At 55.1% G+C, this 24,164-nt stretch overlaps 1 protein-coding gene across 1 annotated transcript; it reads left to right on the top strand.

Moving 5' to 3' along the window:
* Positions 1-14,700: 14,700 nt before the first annotated feature.
* SLC52A3 (solute carrier family 52 member 3) lies at positions 14,701-22,751 on the top strand. Its single transcript, XM_054044885.1, has 4 exons — positions 14,701-14,923; positions 15,485-16,581; positions 17,516-17,639; positions 17,822-22,751. Exons 2-4 carry the CDS (start codon positions 15,545-15,547, stop codon positions 18,032-18,034), a joined length of 1,374 nt encoding a protein of 457 aa, XP_053900860.1. The 5' UTR covers positions 14,701-14,923; positions 15,485-15,544; the 3' UTR covers positions 18,035-22,751.
* The last annotated feature ends 1,413 nt before the right edge of the window (positions 22,752-24,164 follow it).

Here is a 24,164-nt window from a genome sequence, read left to right as displayed (position 1 = left end):
AAAGTTCTGATTTGAGTTCGGTTCTCAATATGGGCGAAAGTTCCCGCGGAGGAATTTTTATTTTAGCCAAACCAGTTCTCCCAGCTCCGTCTTACACCCAGTAAACTGCATAAGACTTCACAGATTCCCTAAGCACAGATTCAGAATGAACCAACCTATAGCATCCCTGGATGCTAGCCAGGGCATGAAACAGTTATGGAGCCTGCCCCCACGTCCTTGCACAGCAAGCCGTATATCCAGAGAGGCCAAAGCAATTCTGTTGGACAGGATAATGCAGGGGCTGTGGAGTGGCCATGCAAGGAGACTCTGCCGGCTGCATGCCACACAGCTATTTTCCAGGGCAGAGCTGGATAGTGAAGAGGTGGAAGCATCTTTGGGTCTGGGACTATATGGATCCAAAACCCAGGGATAGCGTGTGGCTGCTTCACTAAAGCCTGGAAGATTTCACTTCTCTGCTTCCCACCGAGGACCCCCACACAACGCTCAGGCCTTCTGGCTTCATACAGGAGTCCAGAAGTTGGCCACAGAGCTCAGCATCAGGAGAACAAAATTAAAGCAGTGGATTTTGGAAGTGTGATTAGCAAGGAGAGGCAGAGCTGATGAGGCAAAGAGTTCAGAGTGAAGTTCTGTGAAAACAAATGACTTCATCCCAGGAGGGTTGCCCTGGGCTTGTGCAACTGTAGCGAGCTAAAAGATGGGCCTGTAAACCTAGCTCAGCTAGAATAACAAATGACTGAAGTGCGGGTGTAGCCACCACATGATTAGCAAGAGAGGTCTGAAATAGTCCCCATTATTTTGATTGCCCGTATAGTTCCACCTGCTTGTTTGGCTGTGCGTGGGAGTGCGGTGCAGGAACCAGGCTGAAAGAGCAGCTGTCACACGGGGCATGCACCAGAGCCCAGCATTTCACATATAGGGCTCCAGGTTGTCTGGCAAAAACATTCTGCAGGGAGCTGCCTATACATGCTTTAGAGTGTGTACCCCAGCGTTTGTAAGCAGGGCGTTCCAGGCATTTGTGAGAGCTTCAAAGAGCCTCACCCTCTCTGGGAATATCCCCTGGGATGACTTAGAGGTGAGCACAGCTAAACCTTGGAAGCAACTGTCAGGCGTCTAGTGACACACCCATGCAATGGAGTTACACCAGGAAAGCATTTGGTCCAGTCTAATACAAACTAACATCAAGATGCCCTTGATGGACAGTTAAAATGGGCCTCTACGGAATAAACTTGACAGCTGAGATTTGAAAGCCAACTGGGGGATTTTGCACCCTGCTCATGTTAATTGTAATGACTCTGTCCCTACTCAGCTGTGAATCTCTCTGCTGATGCTCCTGCCTTCTGCACCACATGGAGAGCAGGGCAGGGTCTCCTTTAGTTCAGTAGTTGAGTTACTGTCTCCCTGTTGCTCTAGGAAGCCGCAGGGACCCCTTTACAGCCTGGCCAGGGGGTCATTCTCCTTTTTAAATGAACTGGTAAAGTGTGTGTGTTACTGTCTAACGCAGAGGAGCCTGATTGCTTCAGGGTTAAAATCCAAATTGTCCATGTGAAGGCATCTCCCTTCTGCACCCAGTACCTGGGCTCTAAAACACAACCGACTGCCCTGCACTGGGATGTCTCCAGTACGTCCCAAGAGCTAAGTGCAGCCCATGGAGTGTGGCCCTGGCCAGCCCCTCCTCCCAGAGGAAGGACAAGCTGCCGGTTATCGTTACCGGTGAACTCAACCAACAAGCAATTTCTGCTTGGTATCAAAGGAGGTGCGAGCGCAAGCAAAGCTGGTGGCCTACAGGTTCCGGCAAGCATGCAGTGTGAGACTCTTGGTGTTGCCACGTCTGGACCCCCCGAACTCAGTGGCTACCTAGGTCTATCTCCAAAATGGGAAGGGGAGCTAGGGAGCCCATTGTTCTGACTTCCCAACTTCAGAGGCCCTGGCCCTGGCCGAGCTCTGCTGCTCAGGTTCCGAATCCAACCGTTTTGTCCAAGTTTTTGTTACAGAGTGGCTGAGGTAACCAAGGCTAGCATCTCTGGGGATGGGATTTGGAAGGAGGGTGGAGAGAAGCAGGCCAAACCCCTTCAATAGTGCAGAACAGGCCTAGATGATATGATGTCTGCTGGAGTGAGATCGGGGTAGGCGGGCGGAGCTCCCTGTCAGAGGGAGCAAGCCTGCACTAGTGCAGAGGGGTGACGCTAGCCAGCCCTCCAGCAGTGACTCACCAGGCCAACCCAGGAGCAGAATGCAGGGGAGAAAGGCGTTAAACAGGCAACTACAAGTCTCAGGGCATGATATGTGGGGGTCAGCCTGGCTTGGCTTGAATCCCCAGTTAGGGGGCAGTGGTGGAGTCTTAGCTTGTCGTTAAATCTACTGCAGAGGGGCTGGGAGGGGATGTTCAGGTCCGGCTTGGACTTGGGGTCAGAGCCAGCAGCACCAAACCTTCAGAGGAGAGGCTGGCTCAGAACGTTGAGACTCGTGAGAAAGAGAAGTTGGCTTCTGCCCTTTTGGGCTGAAACCTCAAGGTCTGGGCTGCTGGGAACCTGAGAAAGGAAACGGGCCCCTCCTGGTTTGGGAGCCAACTCAGGACCAAGATGCCAGGGTCAGGTTGGAGTCCAGGGGCTGGAATCAGAATGTCCCTTCTGGCTGGTTCAGGAGGCCTAAGACCAGGTTAGCTGGCAGCCTGGGGTGAACACTCAGTATCACATCATGATTCTTTCCCCCCAGAAGGAGATGGTTCTAAGGCTGTTTTGAGCTGACAGACTTGAGTCTCCTGTCCCCTGCCTATGCAGCTGGCAGTACTGGCTGTTTGCCTGTATCTCCCCACACCTGCTCCCCAACACTCACCTCCAAGGGCTGTATAACAAACTGCCATTCGGATGTGGCTGAAAGATCACAGGTTGGAATATAAACCCTGGCGCCCTCCCACTTTGATCCCCGGGAAGTTCTATTTACTCACCTTATCTGTTTCACTCTTTGAAGGTCTCCCTGTTTGTATTTTGAGAGGGGCCTTTCTGAGAACTGGCTCTACCGGGAAGGTCATTCAGTGTTATCAGCAAGAACTATAGAAACCACCAGTGTGATTGACAAGTCCATGCTCCATCCATGTAATGGGGTCCTCAATACAATTCAGACTGGTGCCCTTCTTTTCTGAGTCTGCTTCCTGACAGCCCGGAGCAGCGGCACCTACACAGCTATGGACTTTATTTCCATGTTCATCTCACTGGGGTGCTAATTCCTGTTAATTACGGCCATTTGCCAAGCCAAGACTGTTAACCACTTCACTGCTGAAAAACCCACCAGCTGTGTTGCGAAAGGCAGCGATGGTCTAGTTTAGTGGATGGAATGTGCGCCTACGAACCAGGCACTCCTGAGTTCTGATCATGGTTCATGACAATCACCTGTGTGGTGTGACCTTGGGTAAGTCAGCTAGCCTCTTGCCATGCCTCAGTTTCCCTGACTATAAAGCAAAGATATTTCTTACCACACAGAAGTGTTCTGGGGATGAATTGGCTACAGTTGAATCTGCCTCTCCTTGCATTTACTGGGAGCAGGATGGAATTCCTAATATCTGTACAGCACTTTGAAACTCTGGTGTAAGTGCTATTTATTTTATTGATATCTGTTTGTCCAACTAGGCCCCAATCCTTCAGTCAGACTCCCGATGGGATCCACAGGTTTGCATGGATCCAGTTGTTGGATCAAGGACACAAATCCCGGGCAGGCATGCCAGCCCAGAGCCACTAACATTTCCTGCCTCAGCTCAGACTTTCAAGTGATACTCAGCTTTGTTTTCTAAATGACAAAATGTCAAACACAACAGAGACCAATGAGCCCAGCTAACCCATGGGAAGTCCCAGTGTTGTCTGGAAAGTGGCCCTTTCCAAGCAATCTCAGATTCATTTGATTCTGTTCAGGCTCATGCATGCCTGGTGTTCGAAGCAGTAGAACAAGTATCATCTATTGCATATTGAGGAAACTCCTATTGTCTGGAGACTTGCGCTTGGAGGAAGGAATAATCCATTTCTCAATCAATTATCTTGGCATTTTTATCAATCCTCTTTTTTTTTTTTTTTACACTGACATGTAATTCCCCACTCCTCCCTTCTTTTTTCCCAGACACTCGGTGAGTTTCCCAAGAGCTGGCAAGCCAGCTAGCCTGGCTAATCCTTCCACAGGGAAATTCTGCCTGACCACATGCCTCGCCCATGCCAGCTGCAACCAGGCTGCCAGAGCTGGAATCAATTTGGGGTTTGACTCAAAGGATCATTAAAAAATACAAAGAAACAAATAAAAGAGGAAAACGTTCCCCCCCCCCACGCGCGCACACGGGTGACGCACTCCAAACCATCGGAAACCTATGAAGTTATTGACACTGGAGCTTTCTCTCTGAATGACAAAAGGGATTGAGATTTTCTCCCTGTTGGAAAAAGAAGAGCTATCTATCCATCTAGGTACTTATCTGACTGCCATTATCGTCCCATTTGAGTGTCTCACAACCCTTAATGGAGTTATCCTCAGTAGGGAAGTTCTATCATCCCCATGTTACAGAAGGGAAACTGAGGCACGGAGAGGCTAAATGGCTTGCCCACAGTCACAGAGGGAGTCTGTGGCACAGCAGGGAATTGAACCCAGTTCACCAAGGCTAGTGCCCGAACCCTGGGCCCTTCAGTTCATCCTGCTGACGACTGCCTCACTTTTTTGCCAGTTTGGATTGTTTCCACTTAAGCCCAAAACAGAATGAGAGTGATCAGAGATTGGAGGGAAACCCAAACACCCCATTTGTCTATCATAGCTGCCAGTGCAGGACCCTCATTACTATTGTTTTATATCTATAGCACCGTAGTGTCCAGATGCGCCCAACAGGATCCGGATCCCATTGTGCTAAGCGCTGTACAAACTCACGGCCGTCACCCTGTAAGAAGACAAGTGATGTGTGATGTGGGGTGAGAGGTGGGGGAAGGACACATTTTGCCTTGCAGTATATTTCTGAGGGCTTTGTCCCATGTAGTAGTCAATGAAATATCTTTAGTCACTGAAATGCAATAACTGATAATAATTCGGTAGCACTTGTAGGCCCTGGTGCAGCAGAACAGCGAAGCCTCTGCATAACATCAAACACATGAGTTGCTGTTGTTGTCTTATCCCAGGATAATCCTATCGGGCCATGAAGCTCCATACTGAATGCGGTGACTTTCAGGGTCTTGGTAAGGGCCTGATCCCAGGGGTGCGATCCGAAGAGCATGACTTCCCTTACAGTCTTACATTCCAAAGCATGGGCAGGTGTTAACACAACGTGCTGAGTGGATAAATCTTAGTCCTACCTATTGATTTTCACTCTCACAGGGTGGCCTGTCTGCAATCTCACGACTGTGGATGTTATTTTCTGAGATGCTTTGATATCCATCTGAGGATTTTTTAATCTTTTTGACCATTTAGTTCAGCTAATATTTTCCTTGATGTTCCCCAAGGGTGAGTCCTAGGACCAATCCTATTCTACTCATTCATAAATGATCTGGAGAAAGGGGTAAACCGTGAGGTGGCAAAGTTTGCAGACGATACTAAACTGCTCAAGATAGTTAAGACCAAAGCAGACTGTGAAGAACTTCAAAAAGGTCTCACAAAACTAAGTGATTGGGCAACAAAATGGCAAATGAAATTTAATGTGGATAAATGTAAAGTAATGCACATTGGAAAAAATAACCCCAAGTACACATACAATATGATGGGGGCTAATTTAGCTACAACTAATCAGGAAAGAGATCTTGGAGTCATTGTGGATAGTTCTCTGAAGACATCCACGCCTTGTGCAGCGGCAGTCAAAAAAGCAAACAGGATGTTAGGAATCATTAAAAAAGGGATAGAGAATAAGACGGAGAATATCTTATTACCCTTATATAAATCCATGGTACGCCCACATCTTGAATACTGCGTACAGAGGTGGTCTCCTCATCTCAAAAAAGCTATACTGGCACTAGAAAAGGTTCAGAGAAGGGCAACTAAAATGATCAGGGGTTTGGAACGGGTCCCATATGAGGAGAGATTAAAGAGGCTAGGACTTTTCAGCTTGGAAAAGAGGAGATGAGGGGGGGTATGATAGAGGTATATAAAATCATGAGTGGTATGGAGAAAGTGAATAAGGAAAAGTTATTTACTTGTTCCCATAATATAAGAACTAGGGGCCATCAAATGAAATTAATGGGCAGCAGGTTTAAAATAAATAAAAGGAAGTTCTTCTTGCCCTCGAAAAAGCACCCATGTAGCTTTACGGTTATTTCCCTGTACCCTCGGAAATCATTCATCCAGAGATGCCTGTTGTCACAGAGTCCCATCTCACTGCTTCTCATGCCAGCCGCTATCAAACGCGGCACTGAGATCCACTGACTGTCAACCCAAAGGGGAACAGTTCCATTGACAGGGCCAGCGTGATGCCTTGTGATAACCCAGACTGGGGTCTCATTTGTTGGCTGTCAGGCCTCTGGGGACAGGCCGAGCCCGTCTCATGGCTGTACTGTGACCCCATGGGCCATTTCAGGAGCAGCGCCGGTGCCCAGCCCGGCTGCCACAGGGCTCTTTGGGGATGGGGATGGGGAGGGTGCTAAGTGATGCTGGGGGCTCGCCTGGGGATTCCAGGGTCTAAATACCCCAGCCACACGTCATATAGGATATGGCGGCGACCTAAGGCAGTCGCTTCTCTCAGCTCTTGTGTTAAACACTCTTCGGCCAGCTGCTCTGTGAGTGACTCCAAAGAACCCAGGGAAAGTTGGCCCTGCTTTAACTCCTTGGTCTTGATTTTCCTTCTAGTTCCCTTTCTGTCTGGCTTCATCTCTTTTTCTCCTATGCCTGTCTCTGCCTGGCACCTCTCAGCCACGCGGGCTCTGTCTACACTGCAACGAAACACCCGCGGCTGGGCTACGGGGCTGTTTAATTGTGGTATAGCTATTCGGGCTCAGGCTGCAGTCTGGGCTCTGGGACCCTGCCAGGGAGGAGGGCTCCAGCCCAAGACCCAGTGTCTACACTGCGGTTTTACCACCCCGCAGGCCAAGCTCGCTGACAGGGGCCAGCCGCAGGTGTAGACAGACCCAGTGTCAGGGTGCTTCGATACCGTTCCCTCTCCAATCTTTCCTCTCCCAGTCTCTTTCTCTCTGTTCTCTGCACTCGGTGCTAGCTGTGTTCTCCTAGGCCCCCTCTCTGTCTCCTCCTTTGTCCCCTGCCAAGGTGGGGATGTTACAGCCAGTGCCGTGACACAGCAGGCTCCTAGCGAGTTGGAAATGGAAAGGTGGCCCGAGGCAAAGTGTGTGCATAAAAGGCTGGTGTGTGCCCTTCCTCGTCAGCTCCACAGACGTTTGCTCGTGGGGTCAAGGGTCAAGGTCTGGGCCTTAGCATCAGCTGACCACCGCATGCAGCCGGGCTGACAGATGGAGATTTACCGGGCAAGGCGGTGGGGCTGCGGGTCCCCCTGTGCTTGCGGCAGAGAAGCCCTTTGTCTCCGTTCGATGCCTGTTACGGTGACTACGTCCATTAGGGAAATGGCTTTCTCTGCGGCGGGCCCTTCCCCCCTCCCCCCAGATGGCGGTGCTAGCGCCTGCCGGCTGGGGAGTGGGGGGAGAGGGCTGGGGGCCTTTAGAAAGGCAGGCGTAGGCGGTGCCCTGGGGACCGTCTCCTTTGTCCCTCCTTCCCCGCAGGGACCTGCAGGCACAAGCCTTTCAACTTTCAACTTGACCTGCTCCATTCGCATGGAAATCAGATGCAAATCCTGCAGGCAAGGAGCAACCTGTGGTACCTCCGCTCCCTCCTCCGGCCCTAGCTCTCGCTGCGCCAGGCTGGTGCTGCCCTCCCTCCGGCCCACAGCCATCCGCGCCGGGCCTCGCACAGAGCGCCCATTTCCAACACTGCCCAGGCCCCCTCCGAGCCGGCTGGCTCAGGAAACAGGACTGCACAGAGCCATTTTTAAGCCGAGTTTAAGTATAGTTGCCTAACTGGGCCCGTGGGGGCTTCGAGGGCCAAACCCAACGGGACGGTTTATAGCTGCGCGGGAGCGGGACAGAAGGGAGGGTCGGCCCCAGGAACGGAGCAGCTGCCCCAGCCATGGAAGGGTCGTCCCAGCCGCTCTGTGGATCTGGAAGGGTTGGACACAGGCAGCACCTCTCGCTGGGCGGGACGTGGCCGGGGAGGGTCTGTTTGCCACCAGAGTGGAAGAGTAATAACATTTCACTGCTTTTATAGTGCGCCTTCCAGCTGAGGATGGGGAAGCTCGTCACAGACACCGCGGAATTAGGCCTCAAAGACACCTTGTGATGAGAGTCAGGCTCAGATAGGGAAATTGAGGTACGTCGAGGGGAGGTGACTTGCCCCCAGGCCACATGGCCAGGCAGTGGCAGAGCCGGGAAGAGAACCTGCAACAGTATTGTTGTTCAGCATCATCCTAGACATGCCCACTGGTAAAGCAAGTCCCCTTCTGTGATCCCCACTCAGCTGGGCTCCTGGCCTGCTCTCCCAGGGGCGGGGCCGACTGCCGTGTCCCGCGCCTCTTTACTCCAGTGTCAGTGAGGGAGGGTGGCCAGCTCGGTGTTCCCTGGGTTGGGGCTGTTCTGACCAAGCTGCAGGCTGGGGTAGTGTCCCCGGGAGCCGCTAAGCGTCTCTGGGGGCGGTGGCTGGGCGCAGCGGAAGGGGCTTTGCTCTCACCATCCTGACCTGCACCTCCGGCAAGCCCGCTCATCCTCTCCCCATTCGCAAGCCTGTGGCGCGCACGGAGGGGCTACGCCCAGTAAGGGGCCATGAATGCCTCCAGCTCCAACAGGCCCCCAGGAGAGAGGAGGACAGGGAGCAGGGCTCGTAATGGAGGCACAGCGAGATGTCTCTGACTGCAGTGCAGGGTCCAATCCTCACGGGCGACCCCACCCGTTCCCCTTCCTACCGGTGCGGCGGTGGGAACACAGCCCATCTCCCCTCCGGGTCCCGGCACAGGCCGGGTCACTTAGATTGGTTTGCACGTTTAGCTGCCCAAGCCCAGCCGACGCAATTTGAACTGATGGCCAGTGCTCCCCAAACTCCTCTCAGGGCAGGGCCCAGCCCCCTCCAACCCTGTGCATGTAACGTCCCGGTGTCAGAGAGCTCAGGCCAGTGGATCACAGAAGGCAGATCCGCACAGAGGAGAATGCCCTGCCTCTGGCCGCTGGCTGTTTAAACTTGGGGACGGCTACCCTGTGTGTCCTACATGAGCACCTCTGTCTGCGTCTCTAGTTTCTGCTACCGAGCTCATCACGGTGGCATCTGGATGACCAGGAAAGGGAGGGAGGGGGTCGGAGGTAGCCAGGACCCAAGCCAAGGTCGTGTTTTACTGCTCCAAGCCAGCAGCTCTTTTGGAGATACATCCCGGAGCAGGGATGTAAGCGACAGAGGAGGCCCGTGAAGCAGGCAGTGGCATTCTGCGCCCACTCAAGGGACTGAGTGCTCTCTTAAGGTGCAGCGATCCAGGGAGGAGCGGACGTCTCCATTTGAAAGGAAGACCAGACAGAGGTCGAGAATTGGCCAAACCAGCCATGTCACGGGCTGGTTTCTTTAGCAGGAGACAGACTTGCTTCTTAAAGGGACCCTGGCACCGCTTCCCGCTAGAGAGAAGGGTGCCAGGCTCCAGCAATACCAGAGTGGCTGGGATGGGTCAGCCGTTTCCCCTCCCTGTGCGTGACACTGAGGGGCCAGCGCAGGGATATGAGATCTGTTGCCCTGGTTGTGGGAGAAAGCAGAGAGAGGTATAACACAAACCCAGTGGCTGGAAGTACAAGCTAGACACATTCAGACTGGAAATGAGGCATACAAGGTGAGAGTATTTAACCGTGGGAACAATTTACCAGAGTCATGGTGGATTCTCCATCACTGGCCATTTTAAAATCAAGGCCGGATGTTTTTCGAAAAGATCTGCTCTGGGAATCAGGTCTGTGGCCTGCGTTCTCCAGGAGCTCGGACTAGATGATCACCGTGGTCTCTTCTGGCCGTGGAATCTACGACCCGATGAGTGTTGCCTATTTCCCGTCTTTGTGTCAAATGCGTGTTCCCCGGGTCCTTCCCTGTGCATCGCACATGACATGCTCCCCGTGGGAATGGCTGAGAGCTCTCTCCAGCCCTCGCTGCTCTGCCCCTCTGAACTGGGGAGTAGCATCCACCCTGGCCCTTGGCAAGAGGGGTTCTTTCCCCAGCGGCTCATCCTGCAGGTACCACTCGGTTACCAAATGTTGCCGTCTGCGGCTGGGGACTGCGCTCACATCTGTTCTGGGTTCGGCGGGGACAGCAGGGATCTGGAGGTTGGCTTCTCCGATCTGTCGGCTGACAGGTCAGCTGCTGCGGATAATTTGGGAGGGCGGGGGAGGGGGCAGCCATTTCACGCTGCTTCGTGCAGACACGCCAGGCGGCACGTGTCGGACAGATTCATGCAAAGAGCATGACGCCAAGGCGCTGCCCTTCCATGCTGATTACACCCCTTTGTGCGGCCCCCTGCCCCCTGCTCAGCAGCCAATTAGACTTGGAAATAGCCTTCCTGCCGCCCGCACAGCGCCGCGACGGCTCCTTTGTGCGGCAAAGGCCACGAAATTAAATCCAAGACAATCACCGTCCCCTCCCCCCATCCCGTCCCCTTTCCCTCCCGCTCCCCGGCACAAACCTCCTGAGATCACTAGGCCTTCAGCTGCTGCAAGGCCCGTACCAGGGCGCCAGCTGCGCCCTGGGCTGTCCCGAGCAGGCTGCTCCTCTCTGGACCGCAGGGATCGGTTGGGTGTCACTAGGGTGGGAGAGAGGGCGGCACTGAGCTGGGGCGGCAGGAGCAGCACTGGCTCGTTGCTGGAGCGTCCGGGCTCCAGCCCGTGCAAAGGAATCAGAAAAGAAAGCCAAAGCCCAACGGATTCCAGTTTGGCCCCATTCTCAGGCCATATCCCATCCTGTCCACTGTGCCCATCACCCTGGCATCTGAGCACCTTGCAGCAATGCTGCTGCAAGCAGCCTGGTGCTTTCCCTTCCAGGTGAAGGGAGAGGGGCACCTAACCCATGTTCCACTAGGGGGCTCCGTGCCCGCAGCGACGGAGAGGGGTGAAGCTTTACCTGGAAGCATGTCTGGTACCCCGAGAGCAGGCCACTCCCCAGAGAAAGCAATGGGGGGTGGAGGTTAGAAGGTTATTAGACCAGAGGGCTATGAGCCATCCTGGAGAGAGAGCCACATCCGGCTGCTCTAACAATGACCATCTCCCCCTGCTGCACGATGCTCCCACTCGTCTGTTCCATTGCAAGACAGCGATGGAGGCCTCGGGGCATCCACCCCCAGCGGCAGTGGGATCCAGGCAGGGAGCGGTGGAATTCCTTGGGTGTTCCTTCCCAGCTGCTACGGCTCCAGCCTGAACCAAGGCAGGGCTCCGGGCCATGGGGGCCATTCAAATCACCGACCTGGCCCCTCCCCAGCCCAGCTCTCCAGGCACGGATTAACCAAGAGCGCTCTGGGACCACTTGCACAGGGTCCCATCTCAGGGAGGCCCTGGACCTCTGGATTGGGGCAGGTGGCGTTGCGACCTGGGGCACGGGGTTACAGTGCTGCTCGGGTTTGGTGGGGAGGGCCGATTTCCATAGTGCACAGGGCCCAGAATTCTTTAAGCCAGCCCTGGTCCCCTCCAGGTCAGCCTCATGGGAGCCAGCACCAGCTCTCCCGAGTGGCAGCCCCGCCTGGTGAACGGCTCCATCCTCTCACACAGCAGCTTCTGAGCCCTAAAGGGGGGGAAAGCCAGGCAGGGCCGTGAGCAACGGGGCCATCAGGGGGACTGTAGGTTTGTGAGCTCCTGGGGGCAGGGACCTGCCATGGTCCAATCCACAAAGCCACCCCGCGGAGCTGCAGGAGAGGGGCCTGGGGCTGAGCTGGGGAGGGAGAGAGAAGGCAGGCAGGCTGGGGATGCAGGGGACGCCAGAGGCCTGGGGAAAGGTTTCTGCATCGCCTTTGGGATAGCCGGGGTTCCCACCACTCAGTGGGCAAGGGCACTTCGGCTGTCACAGAGCAGCACATGTTCTTGGAGCTCTGTGAACAGCTGACATCGGAAACTGTTCGGCGAGTGACACCTTGTGGCCATGCCAGGGAACAGCTTCTTCAGGAGTCATCCCTGCAAGGCCTGGAGCTTGGCTTCTGGAGGCTCAGTTGCTCTGTTTCTCCAGCACACAGCCGGAAAACTCACCCACAAAACCAAATGACTGTCCATGCGGATTGCCCCAGGCCAGCTCCAATCCTGCATTCCCAGCGGCTGGGCTCCTAGCTTCCCTCTCCTTGGCGTTTGCCCCCTCCCATTAGTCTTGTTTGCATACAATCCCTCACACGGCTCTGTATCCTGAAAGGAACGAGTGCAGGCCTGAACCGGGGACACAACTAGAGCCTGGAGCCACCGTCCAACGAGCCAGCTCCGGGACTGGCTCACTCTGATGGCCCTCCCATGCCATGGCACCGCTCCTGCCTTTAATAACAGTCGGACTTTCCCTCTGAGAATTCCCTGGGGGCTGGGGCCCAGGTTTGCTGCAATATCCAGAGGCTTGTGCCACTTCAGCCCAAGGCCTGAATTTCAAACATCCGAGGTCAGTAGCTTCCACGACCATCTGCTTTCTAAAGCCTCCCAACTGCCACGGGATGGGGCCTCTGAATGGTACTTGCAACAGGGAACTCACGATCCTGAGCGGGAGCTAACGTCATCACTGCTTCTACCCAGCGTGACAGAGTGTGTGTGTGTGTGTGTGTGTGTGTGTGTGTGTGTGTGTGTGTGTGTGTGTGTGTGTGTGTGTGTGTGTGTGTGTGTGTGTGTGTGTGTGTGTGTGTGTAGCACTGCCCTCTGCTGGCTGGACTCGAACCTGCTCCACTGTGTGTCCTGGTCCCCATAATGCTGGTCCAGATTCTCCTTTTGGAAAGAAGCGGAGTTTTGAGTAGCCACAGCACATGCAGCGTGGCACGTTCCCAGCTGGCAATGGATTTGGTACCGATATGGAACCCTTCCCCCAGGATTCTACCCCAGGGCATGAGGAGTCCATTGAAACAGGTTTAAAAGAGGCTTGCTGCAGCTCTGAGCCCTCTCCTGGTCCCCATTTTAACCAGACCGGAGTCTGTATCGGAGCCCTTCAGACCATCCTCCGCCTCTCCCACTGGATGCTCACAGACCCTGCCAAAGGCGCTGTACCATGATGGGGCAGTATCGTGAGAATTTAAATCCTCCTCCCAAACCACACACATTTTACCCTAAGCAGAGCCCTACAACAGCCAGGCTGCTCCTTGGCCCAAGGAGACCTGCCCAGCGTGTTACCAGAGCGCCAGGCTCTGTGCTGTCCAATATGCCCACGCCGCATGTCAAAGGGCCCAGTCGTTTTCTCTCTGGTCTGTTTTATTACTTAGCTCTAGTGTTCTGGCCCATTAGCACAATCCAACGGCCTTGCTCCAGGCACCAGCACGCATGGGGGAGAACGCAGGGGAATTCACCAAAGGGCAAAGGGCTCGTTAGAAGTTGCAACACAATGAAAGTAATGAAGCTAAACTGAGCAATGGAATTCATTCCTATCTGGGTGTGTGGGACAGCAAGAGCAAGTGAGTCTAAACTGGGGCTGCGTTAAGCATGGGTGACCCAGGGCAAAAAAAAAGAAGGGAGAGGGAGTGTTGCCTAGTGATTAAGGCACAGGACTAGGAATCTACTCTCGTTTCTGCCACTGCCTTCCTGTGTGACCTTGGGCAAGTCTCAGGACAGCTCCGTGTCTCAGTTTCCCCATCTGTGGCATGGGGAAAATGCCCCCACCCCTTCCAGAAGGTGTTGGGAGCGCTCATTAATTGCTGGGGATGAAGAATGGTGAGGTTCGCAGATGGAAGGTGCAAGCGAAACACAAAGTTTTATTACAAAGGAACTGCCCAGAACGTCTGTGTGGGTCTCCAATTCCGCCTTTGAGTAGCCATTTCCTGCCCGCGCCTCTGCATGTCCTTATCCCTGCTGGCCCCACACGCACCATGTGTACTCGTCTCGCTGCAACCACCCCGATCTCCCAGCAGGGAGAGAATTAGGGGAATCAACCACTCCAGACCCCTGTAAAATATGGGAACGTCAGACACATCCCCAGCCGGAGGGGGGAGAGAGAGGGGAGCAGTCCTGAACCCCAGCTCGAGTCACTAACCCCAGCCAGCTCCCAGCCAGCATGAGGCCTCTTGTTCTCCGTGGCACTGGGGCAGGAGCAGTCAGCACCATCTGGCCACGCCGGGTCCCCCCGAGGTCGGTGGGGTGCTGGGGAGTCCAGGGCCGACGAGAGGGGGGGGAAGCCGGGACAAATTACCGGGGGCCGGCAGTCTGGAAGGGGGTCCGGGGCCCGGTTTCCCCGGCTGTTTAGCCGATCCGCCCTTGCCGGGGAGCCCGAACCCGCTTTCGGCGGCCCTGGGGGCGTCTGTGGCTGCAGTTCTGGCAGCATTGCCTGAACCAGCAACCCCAGATCCTCGCCTCTCCAGGGGCCTGCTGAGCGGCTCTGCTCCCTGCGGGGTTCTGGGCTGAGCTTGGGGTTTTCCTGGGGAGGAGGAGATCAAGGCCAGGGAAAGGGCGACTGACTCAGCTCCTCTGGAATAGGCAGGCTCTGGTTTCAGGGCGGAGCCGCTGGCAGCACGTCAGACATTTGAATTCACCTGCCTTACTCCCAACTTAACTCCTCCTGGCATCTGCAGGCTGCAGGGCCCTTTGTGCCTCTGTTTGTTCTGTGATAAACTCCGACACAGGCGGGCGCTGGGGAAGGGGCCTGCATTGTCCTTGTGGACGTCCGGCGGCCGGGAGGTAGATCGGGGGTGGCAGCCTGCAGGGCCCCCTCCCATGGAAAGAGAAGTTGCCAGGACCCAAGCTCTGCCACCACCCCCAGGAGCATTGATCAGCTGCCTTTGGGGGCCCTCTGCCATTCTCCACGGTGCAAGGTAAGGAGCCCAGGCTGTCTCAGGCTGGCAGGGGGGTAAGAAGGCAGGCACTGCCAGACCAGGGCTGCATCTCACCAGTTCCTTGGCTCCAAGAGGCCCAGGACCAGACGCCCGGGGGAAGCCAGCAGGAGGCAGGGAGGAGATAACTGCCTGCAGGGGTAGCCTCTTCCTGCCCCCCTCACCGCTCTGAGGCCAGAGAGTTCACAGCCCTTGCAGAACGCCATGTCCTCTCTCCTGCACTCTCTGCAGAAATGCCCAGTCCTGTTTGGGGGTGCCCAGCTCCAGCCTCAGTGGGGTCCTGTGGCCTGGAGTTCCACAGGCTTAGCACTATGTGCTTGGCTTGTGAGGGTCTCAAGCCAGTTGAATAGAATTTGCCCCATAACACGCTTGGTAAGTTTGCCTTTCTCCCACCTTCCTGAGGCACTTTCAGAGCAGTCCTGTGGCCGCTGGGGAGGGGGTGGGGGGGAGCAGGACAGTACGGAGCGGGAGGGACCCGGGGCTGGAGTGAACTGTCCCTGAGGAAGTAGCTAAGCCCCCCTTCCTCCTCCCTCCTCCCCAGAGGCAGCCTGGCTCTGCTCTCTGGGTCCCTGCCGGGTCAGAGTGGCCGGTGCGGGCCGAGCGATGGCGCTGCTCACCCACCTGCTGGCATGCGTCTTCGGGACGGGCTCCTGGGCAGCCCTCAATGGCCTGTGGGTGGAGCTGCCCCTGCTGGTGACCGAGCTGCCTGAGCAGTGGTACCTGCCCTCCTACATCACCATCATCGTCCAGCTGGCCAACGTGGGGCCGCTGCTGGTCACCCTGCTGCACAGGTTCAAGCCCGGCCTGCTGAGCGAAGTGGCCGTCATCTATGGCGTGGTGGCCGTGGGAGCCCTGGCCTGCCTGCTCTTGGCCTTCCTTTGGGGTTTTACCTCCCCTGTCGCCGGGGAGCCCCACAGCACGGCCTTCTTCGGCCTCGCCTTCTGCCTGGCGCTGGTGGACTGCACCTCCTCAGTCACCTTCCTGCCCTTCATGGCGCGGCTGCAGCCCCACTACGTCACCACCTTCTTCATGGGGGAAGGGCTCAGCGGGTTCCTCCCAGCCCTCATTGCCCTAGCCCAGGGCGCCGGCATCGCCAGGTGCGTCAACGTCACCCGGGTCGCCAACGTAACCGTGGGCAACAACACCGCCGAGGGCAGCCAGTTCCAAATGGAGACCCAGTATCTCCCAGCCAACTTCTCCACCCTGGTCTTCTTCCTCCTCCTGGCCGCCATGATGGTCGCCTGCTTGGTAGCCTTCTTCTTCCTCACCAGGCTGCCCAAGGCGTGGGAGCTGTCGAGACAAAACTTGTGTCCTAGCACCATCACTCTCCACTCACTTCAGGAAATCCCTGGGGATGGGCCCAGGCTATCTGTGGGAGGAGACTCCCCAAGGGGAGGAAAGCCAGCGAGCTCCGACAAGGGATCCCATCATACAGACCCAGAGGTTACCTACTCTCTGGCCAAGTTTGCCTTCATCTACCTCCTTGTTGCCTGGGTGAACTCCCTAACCAACGGGATCCTGCCATCCGTGCAAGCCTATTCCTGCTTGCCCTATGGCAACATGGCCTACCACCTGTCTGCCACCCTGAGCTCCATGGCTAACCCGCTCGCCTGCACCATCGCCATGTTTCTGCCCAGCAGGTAGGTGCCCCCATCACGCCCTAGGGCAGCACACACAGCCCCCAAGTTCCAACTCCCACAGTGAGCCGGGTTGGCGACACCCAAACCCACAGGGGCTCCTCGCCCATCCAGACTGTTCAGCAGCCCCTCATGGACACTGGACGGGAACCGGGGCCGCGGAGAGAACCCCTCGCCAGCCACAAAGCGGCTGCATTCATAGGGAACATTGGCCAGGAGGGGCAGTTACGGGAGTCTAGAGTTAGGCTCCTGAGTCCGTATCTAGGCCTCAGTAAGTGCTTTGATTTTCCCCTGGATTTGCTCAGCACTTTGGCAAGCCAGAGCGTGGATTTAGGACAGAGCCGACTGCTAGGCCGCCCGGTTTTGAAATCGGGGTCGTTCCTGGGGGCGAGTGGCTCTCCCAGCGCCAGTCACTGTCCCAGACGTAGGTCTGCAGGGGAGTGAAACGCAAACCGACACAAACTCAATGCCTGCGGTTCACTGCCCTGGCAGCCGGGGGATATTCCAGACACACTCCCCCACGCTGGGCCGTCCTCTTGCTAAGCCCGGGGGGACGCAGACTCAAAGAGCAGCTGGCTCTGGCTGGGAACCCCTTGCTGACCCTGGGACCTGTGTGAGCCGCAGATCACAGTCCAGTCAGCAAAGCAGCAGAGGTATTTATTGCTTCAGGAAAGACCCCCCCATAGAAATACCAGGGGAGTTTGTTTGTCCCCTTAACCCTTTGCTCTCCTGCCTGCAGGCCCTCGGAGCTGCCCGGATGCCGGGCAGGCAGACCGAGGCAGTTCTCAGTCTCCCATGCGGTGGGTGGGACTCGTCCGTGTCTGGGCCCAGCAAGTTCTGGGAGCTATGACTCCAGCGTGGGCAGGGCAGGGAGGGCTGAGCCGGGGCAGCGGTGCGGACGCCCGGCTGGGAGTCACTCTTGGTGTGTCTCACACAGGTCTCTGGCCCTGCTGGGGGCGCTCTCCGTGGCTGGGACAGGATTTGGGGCCTATAACATGGCTATGGCTGTCATGAGCCCGTGCCCCCTCCTTCAGCACTCGGCTTGGGGGCACGCCATCATCGTAAGTCGCTGGCACTGAAGTCTCCCCCCCGCCCTTTTGCTGCCCTCCCTTCTGCTTCAGCTCCAGTGCCTTCCCCTGCTCCCCCTCTCAGCCTGTCCCCACTCCCAGCCCCCGTCCCTGTCCACACTGCTGCTGCCAGGAATCTGCTCCCCAACCCGGAGATTCTCTTTCTGTCCTGACAGGTCATCTCCTGGGTGTGCTTCACGGGGAGCCTCAGTTACGTGAAGGTGATGACCGGGGTGATCTTGCGGAGCCAGAGCCACAGCGCCCTCGTGTGGTATGGGGCAGTAGAGCAGCTGGGGTCTCTGACCGGGGCCCTCATCATGTTCCCCCTGGTGAACGTCTATAGCTTCTTCAGATCTGCTGACTATTGCAGCCTGCAGTGTCCAGCGTGAGCCTGGGCCGGGGGAGGTGCTCTGGGGAGGAGCTGTGGCAAGGGACTTGCTGGCCAAGGACATCATGGACTCCAGTGACTTCCAGACTGGGCAGAAAACACCTCCGCCCCTATCTCGTTAGCTTGATGGATCTCCATGCTGCAGCCCATAGTCTCCAAACACGGCGCGGCGAAGCACACCCCAATCAGTTATGCAAACAGTCAGGGCCGGCTCCAAGCACCAGCCTGGCAAGCAGGTGCTTGGGGCGGCTGCTCCGGAGAGGGGCGGCACGTCCAGGTATTCGGCAGCAATTCGGCGGACGGTACCTCACTCCGCCTGGGAGCAAAGGACCTCCCGCCGAATTGCCGCCGCAGATCGCGATCGTGGCTTCTTTTTTTTTTTTTTTTTGGCTGCTTGGGGCAGCCAAAACCCTGGAGCCGGCCCTGCAAACAGTGCTTTGGCTCCACAAGAAGAATGGAGTCAGGGACCCACATGGCTGAAAAGGCAACACAGCTGCCCCTCAAGCCCCCCCCACCCTGACAGGCTAGGGGAGTGGTGGTTTCTCTTGGGAAGTTTAAAGCAAAACGGGTCAGTACAAGTGATCTGGGAGGAAGCAACAGGCTCTCAGCTCTGCCCAGTGCATAGACACATTGTCTTGTGCACTGACGGGTCCCTCTACAAACCCCAGTGTATCCATCTCCATCCTGCGCTGCCAGCAGAATCCGGCTGGAGCATTCCCCACTGCGTGCTGCCCCAGGGCGTCGGTTCAGGTGCTGTACCCAGGGTAACCCAGTCTGTGCTTTTTGGGAAGCAGGTGTTCCAGCTCCTCTCAAGCCTGACATTTGTTTGCTCACATTGACTCTGCTCCCTGGGGCGTGCTCTGGATCTGTCACCTGCCTTGATAGAGCAGAAATCATAGAATACCAGGGTTGGAAGGGACCTCAGGAGGTCATCTAGTCCAACCCCCTGCTCAAAGCAGGACCAATTCCCAGACAGATTTTTACCCCCGTTCCCTAAATGGCCCCCTCAAGGATTGAACTCACAACCCTGGATTTAGCAGGCCAATGCTCAAGCCACTGAGCTCTCCCTCCCCTCAACTTTGATTTTTCCCTATTGACTTACATAGATCAGTTCTTTCTTCTTTCTCGTCCCATCTCCTCCCGTCCCAGTTTCCTTCCATTTGGGATTTTACTGAGTGGTTTCCATTCTATGGTTCTGAGACACTCACGACATTCCTGCTGGAGTTTAGGGAACTATAGAAACATAGAAATGTAGGGCTGGAGAGGGGCTCAGGAGGTCATCAAGACCAGGCCCCTGGGCTGAGACAGGACCAAGTAAACCTAGACCATCCCTGACAGGTGTTTGTCCCACCTGCTCTTAAAAACCTCCAATGACGGGGATTCCACAACCTCCCGTGGAAGCCTGGTCCAGCATTTAACTACTCTTACAGTTAGAAAGTTTTCCCAATATCTAACCTAAATCTCCCTGCCTGCGGATTAAGCCCATTTCTTCTTGTCCTACCTTCTGTGGGCATGGAGAACAATTGATCACTGTCCTGTTTATAGGAGCCCTTCACAGATTTGAAGACTTAACAGGTCACCCCTCAGTCATCTTTTCTCAAGACTAAACATGCCCAGTTTTATTAACTTTTCCTCACTGGTCAGGTTTTCTAAACCTTTGCTCATTTTTTTTGCACTCCTCTGGACACTGTCCAGTTTGTCCACATCTCTCCCAAAGTGGGGTACCCAGAACTGGGCACAGGACTCCGGCTGAGGCCTCCCCAGTGCCGAGTAGAACGGGACAATTACACGTGACATGCCTGCTAACACACCCCAGAACGATATTAGCCTTGCCCTTTTCCTCAACTGCAGCACATTCTGACTCGTTCACGTTGTAATCTCTGTAACCGCCGGCTCCTTTTCAGCAGTACGACCACCTTGCTGGTCATTCCCTGGCTGTTATTTTGTAGTTGTGCATTTGATTTTTCCTTCCTACGTGTAGTGCTTTGCATTTGTCTTTACTGAATTTCATCTGGTTGATTTCAGACATGGGGAGAAGGCAGGGGAATTCAGGGAAGGGCAAAGAGTGCTTTAGAAGTTGCAACACAATGAAAGTAACAGTTGTGTTGACACTGTGTGCTGCCCCCTGGGGGTCAGGCCTGTCTCTGCTAGGGCTTAAAGCACATATGCATGTCCCAAAAGCAGCCCAAACAATTCCATCTCCTCTTTGAACACAGCCCTCCGAGAGCCACAACGGAGGGGAGGACTCCAGACTGCCCCAGGCTGGGGGCTGGTCAGAGCTTTGTTGCTAGCTAAGCTGTCAGGATGGGCAAGTAGCAGGATTGACACCTCTAGCCCGAAAAACCTACATGACACTAGTGGTCTTCCTCTGTAAATCCCAGTGAGAGTAAGGAATGCTTAGGGTTAATGGATGGCATGATGTGGATGGTACCAGCTTGCAGATCAGATGGAAAAGTCAGGCCTTGACCCCCTGTAGCCACTGAAAAGCCCAATGCATTTGCCAGCCCTGGAATCCTGGCCAGATTCCTACCTAAACTCCCCTCTCGTTTCAATGGGATATATTCTTCTTCACTTCCTGTCCTGAACTGTTGCGTAGTGTTGTTGGTATTGTTATTTCCCACCCCAGAGATGGCTGCATTTCTCTGGCATCATTTGTAATTCTGTGGAGCGCCTTAAACTTGCGAAAGGTGCTGTCTCGACCAGTACGTGCCCCTCCCCACCTCCCAGTCACTCCACTCCCCTGAGTCGCACTGCATCTGCCAAGTGAAAAACTGCTTCAGCCGGTTCTGCCATGGCCACGTCGTATGGGGTGAATCCAGCCCTGCCAGGAGCTGCATCCCACAAACATCCCTGTGCAAAGGACAAGGTAACGGATACAGAGACCAGCCCTGTGCCAGCCATGCCAGGCACTTGCCTGACTGGTACTGTGCCAGCCATGTCAGGCACTTGCAAGAATCCTGTAGGTTTGCGAGCATAAGGGAGAGGCCTCCCTGACTCTGAATAGGACATGGGCTTTGCATACAGTGCTCCGCTGTGGATTTTTACCCGACTGGGACAACCTCGGTACACACAGCGCAGCTTTGTTCCACCAGGCGTCACTGCAGCCCTAGAGAGCAGAGAGAGAAGGCAGAGGTGGGCTGGTTATGGAGAGACCCTCGTGGCTCCAACAACGCTGGTTACAGAGTCAAGCAGGGTGCAGGCCTGCAGGAGAATAAAAGGGCTGGGGGCTGGCTGGGTTTGTAACTAAGCTGGGCCAGGCCTGGTCAATGCTTGCATGGGACACTGCTAAGGACAGTGATATTGAGTCTCAGATGAGCCAAAACCCTGGTCTAGGTGCTCAGAGGGCCTGGAAATGAACCTGGGGTCATAGATTCTAGGACTGGAAGGGACCTCGAGAGGTCATTGAGTCCTGTCCCCTGCCCGCATGGCAGGACCAAATACTGTCTAGACCATCCCTGATAGACATTTCTCTAACCTACTCTTAAATATCTCCAGAGACAGAGATTCCACAACCTCCCTAGGCAATTTGTTCCAGTGTTTAACCACCCTGACAGTTAGGAACTTTTTCCTAATGTCCAACCTAAACCTCCCTTGCTGCAGTTTAAGCCCATTGCTTCTTGTTCTATCCTTAGAGGCTAAGGTGAACAAGTTTTCTCCCTCCTCCTTATGACACCCTTTTAGATACCTGAAAACTGCTATCATGTCCCCTCTCAGTCTTCTTTTTTCCCAACTAAACAAACCCAATTCTTTCAGCCTTCCTTCATAGGTCATGTTCTCAAGACCTTTAATCATTCTTGTTGCTGTTCTCTGGACCCTCTCCAATTTCTCCACATCTTTCTTGAAATGCGGTGCCCAGAACTGGACACAATACTCCAGCTGAGGCCTAACCAGAACAGAGTAGAGCGGAAGAATGACTTCTCGTGTGTTGCTCACAACACACCTGTTAATACATCCCAGAATCATGTTTGCTTTTTTGCAACAGCATCACACTGTTGACTCATATTTAGCTTGTGGTCCACTATAACCCCTAGATCCCTTTCTGCCGTACTCCTTCCTAGAGAGTCTCTTCCCATTCTGTATGTGTGAAACTGATTGTTCCTTCCTAAGTGGAGCACTTTGCATTTGTCTTTGTTAAACTTCATCCTGTTTACCTCAGACCATTTCTCCAATTTGTCCAGATCATTTTAAATTATGACCCTGTCCTCCAAAGCAGTTGCAATCCCTCCCAGTTTGGAATCATCTGCAAAATTAATAAGCGTACTTTCTATGCCAATATCTAAGTCGTTAATGAAGATATTGAACAGAGCCAGTCCCAAAACAGACCCCTGCGATACCCCACTCGTTATGGCTTTCCAGCAGGATTAGGAACCATTAATAACAACTCTCTGAATACGGTTATCCAGCCAGTTATGCACCCACCTTATAGTAGCCCCATCTAAATTGTATTTGCCTAGTTTATCGATAAGAATATCATGCGAGATCGTATCAAATGCCTTACTAAAATCTAGGTATACCACATCCACAGCTTCTCCCTTATCCACAAGGCTCGTTATCCTATCAAAGAAAGCTATCAGATTGGTTTGACATGATTTGTTCTTCACAAATCCATGCTGGCTATTCCCTATCACCTTACCACCTTCCAAGTGTTTGCAGATGATTTCCTTAATTAATTGCTCCATTATCTTCCCTGGCACAGAAGTTAAACTCACTGGTCTGTAGTTTCCTGGGTTGTTTTTATTTCCCTTTTTATAGATGGGCACTATATTTGCCCTTTTCTGGTCTTCTGGAATCTCTCCCGTCTCCCATGATTTTCCAAAGATAATAGCTAGAGGCTCAGATACCTGGTCATTCAAGAGCTCACCCGAGCCCAGTGCCCTGGCTCCAGTAATGGCAGGTCTCTCCCTTTTGAATGGCGTATATTTGGAACTCTTCCTGTCCCAAACACTGTTGCTGGGAGATCCTACCCAGAGCTGGCTGCATTTTAGCCCCCAAGGAAGCGGCCCCTTACAGCTCCCAGCGTGTAGGGCACCTCGGGGAGCAGTTCTTCTGGGTGTGAGGTAAAGGCTGGGGCCTGACGGAGCTGCGAATGAGGGGTGACCCGCTAGCGCTGTGCTGGTGGCCGGGAGAGGAGAGCCGAGCTCAGGGGCTTAATTAATCACATCTCCCCTGATCCACGAACCTTCTCTGTCGCCCACGTGCAGGGGGCCAGAAAACAGGCAGCAGTGACTGCAAGGGAAGGGGCACTTAACCCCTCTGGTCCTGCTGTCGGGGCACGTGGGCGGCCGAGTGCTGGCAACAAGCCCTGCCCATGCCCCTGCCAGGCTGGGTTCTGTGAGAGCCTGTGCCCAGCAGCTCAGCCTGCCCGTCAGATGGGGGGTGCACACATTAACTCTTTCAAGGTTGATCAGCAGCATCGTCAGTCCTCTGGGAAGGAGGTGCAGAGGGGCATCCCTTCCCCTCCCCCAACAGCGTGCAGCTGTCCTACCGCCGACTCCCCCAGCCCCCCTGACGGCACACAGGAAAGGGGGAGAGAGAGCCAGACAATGGCGGAGGGAGCCCCGTCCCCTCCTGCAGTTCATCACAATTAGGGAGTGGGGTGTCAGCTGCATTGCTCAGATCATCAATCACAGGGTGGGGAGGGGAGCTGGCAGCAGGGAGACACAGGGTGACCCAGTTACCATAGGAGCAATGCAGCCACCAGGAGAGTGCTGCTCACAGGACGGGGGGAACGGCGGAAGGGCCCCCACCTCTCCACCCTGTTGCACCAGCCTCTCATGAGGCAGCCAGGGGCAGGGGAGGGTCAGGGATGTACTGAAGCCATGTACACTGGCAGAGAAATCCTGCCCCGCTGCCCCCAAACACCGGCTCAGCCACACGTTCATCAGAGCCGGCCGGTCCCCTGTGCACCCCCTGCCTGTGGGCAGCTGTCTGCTCTTTGGGCTCGGTGTGGTTGTGCCCCTCGCCCAGCGGGCCCCTGGCCGGAGCCGTGAAGTGCTACTGTCGTACACACACTCACAATGAACTGGAGGCGAGGGCCCCGCGCCCCCCGCTTCCCCAGCAGCGCACAATTCCCTTCCAGCAGACAGCGGGCACTGGCTGTGCAGGCAGGTTTGCTGGGTGCCCTGAGCATG

Source organism: Malaclemys terrapin, chromosome 12, assembly GCF_027887155.1.
Source record: "Malaclemys terrapin pileata isolate rMalTer1 chromosome 12, rMalTer1.hap1, whole genome shotgun sequence".
NCBI lineage: Eukaryota > Metazoa > Chordata > Testudines > Emydidae > Malaclemys > Malaclemys terrapin.
Note: the sequence above shows the minus strand (reverse complement) of the source record. Positions and strands in the feature narration are given on the sequence as shown.

Bases quoted from the DNA above. Each gene is read 5' to 3' on its own strand.
- SLC52A3 (XM_054044885.1), top strand. From the start codon at position 15,545: ATGGCGCTGCTCACCCACCTGCTGGCATGCGTCTTCGGGACGGGCTCC. The intron at 16,582-17,515 runs GTAGGTGCCCCC...TGTCTCACACAG, and splicing joins GCCATGTTTCTGCCCAGCAG to GTCTCTGGCCCTGCTGGGGG. The intron at 17,640-17,821 runs GTAAGTCGCTGG...CTGTCCTGACAG, and splicing joins CTTGGGGGCACGCCATCATC to GTCATCTCCTGGGTGTGCTT.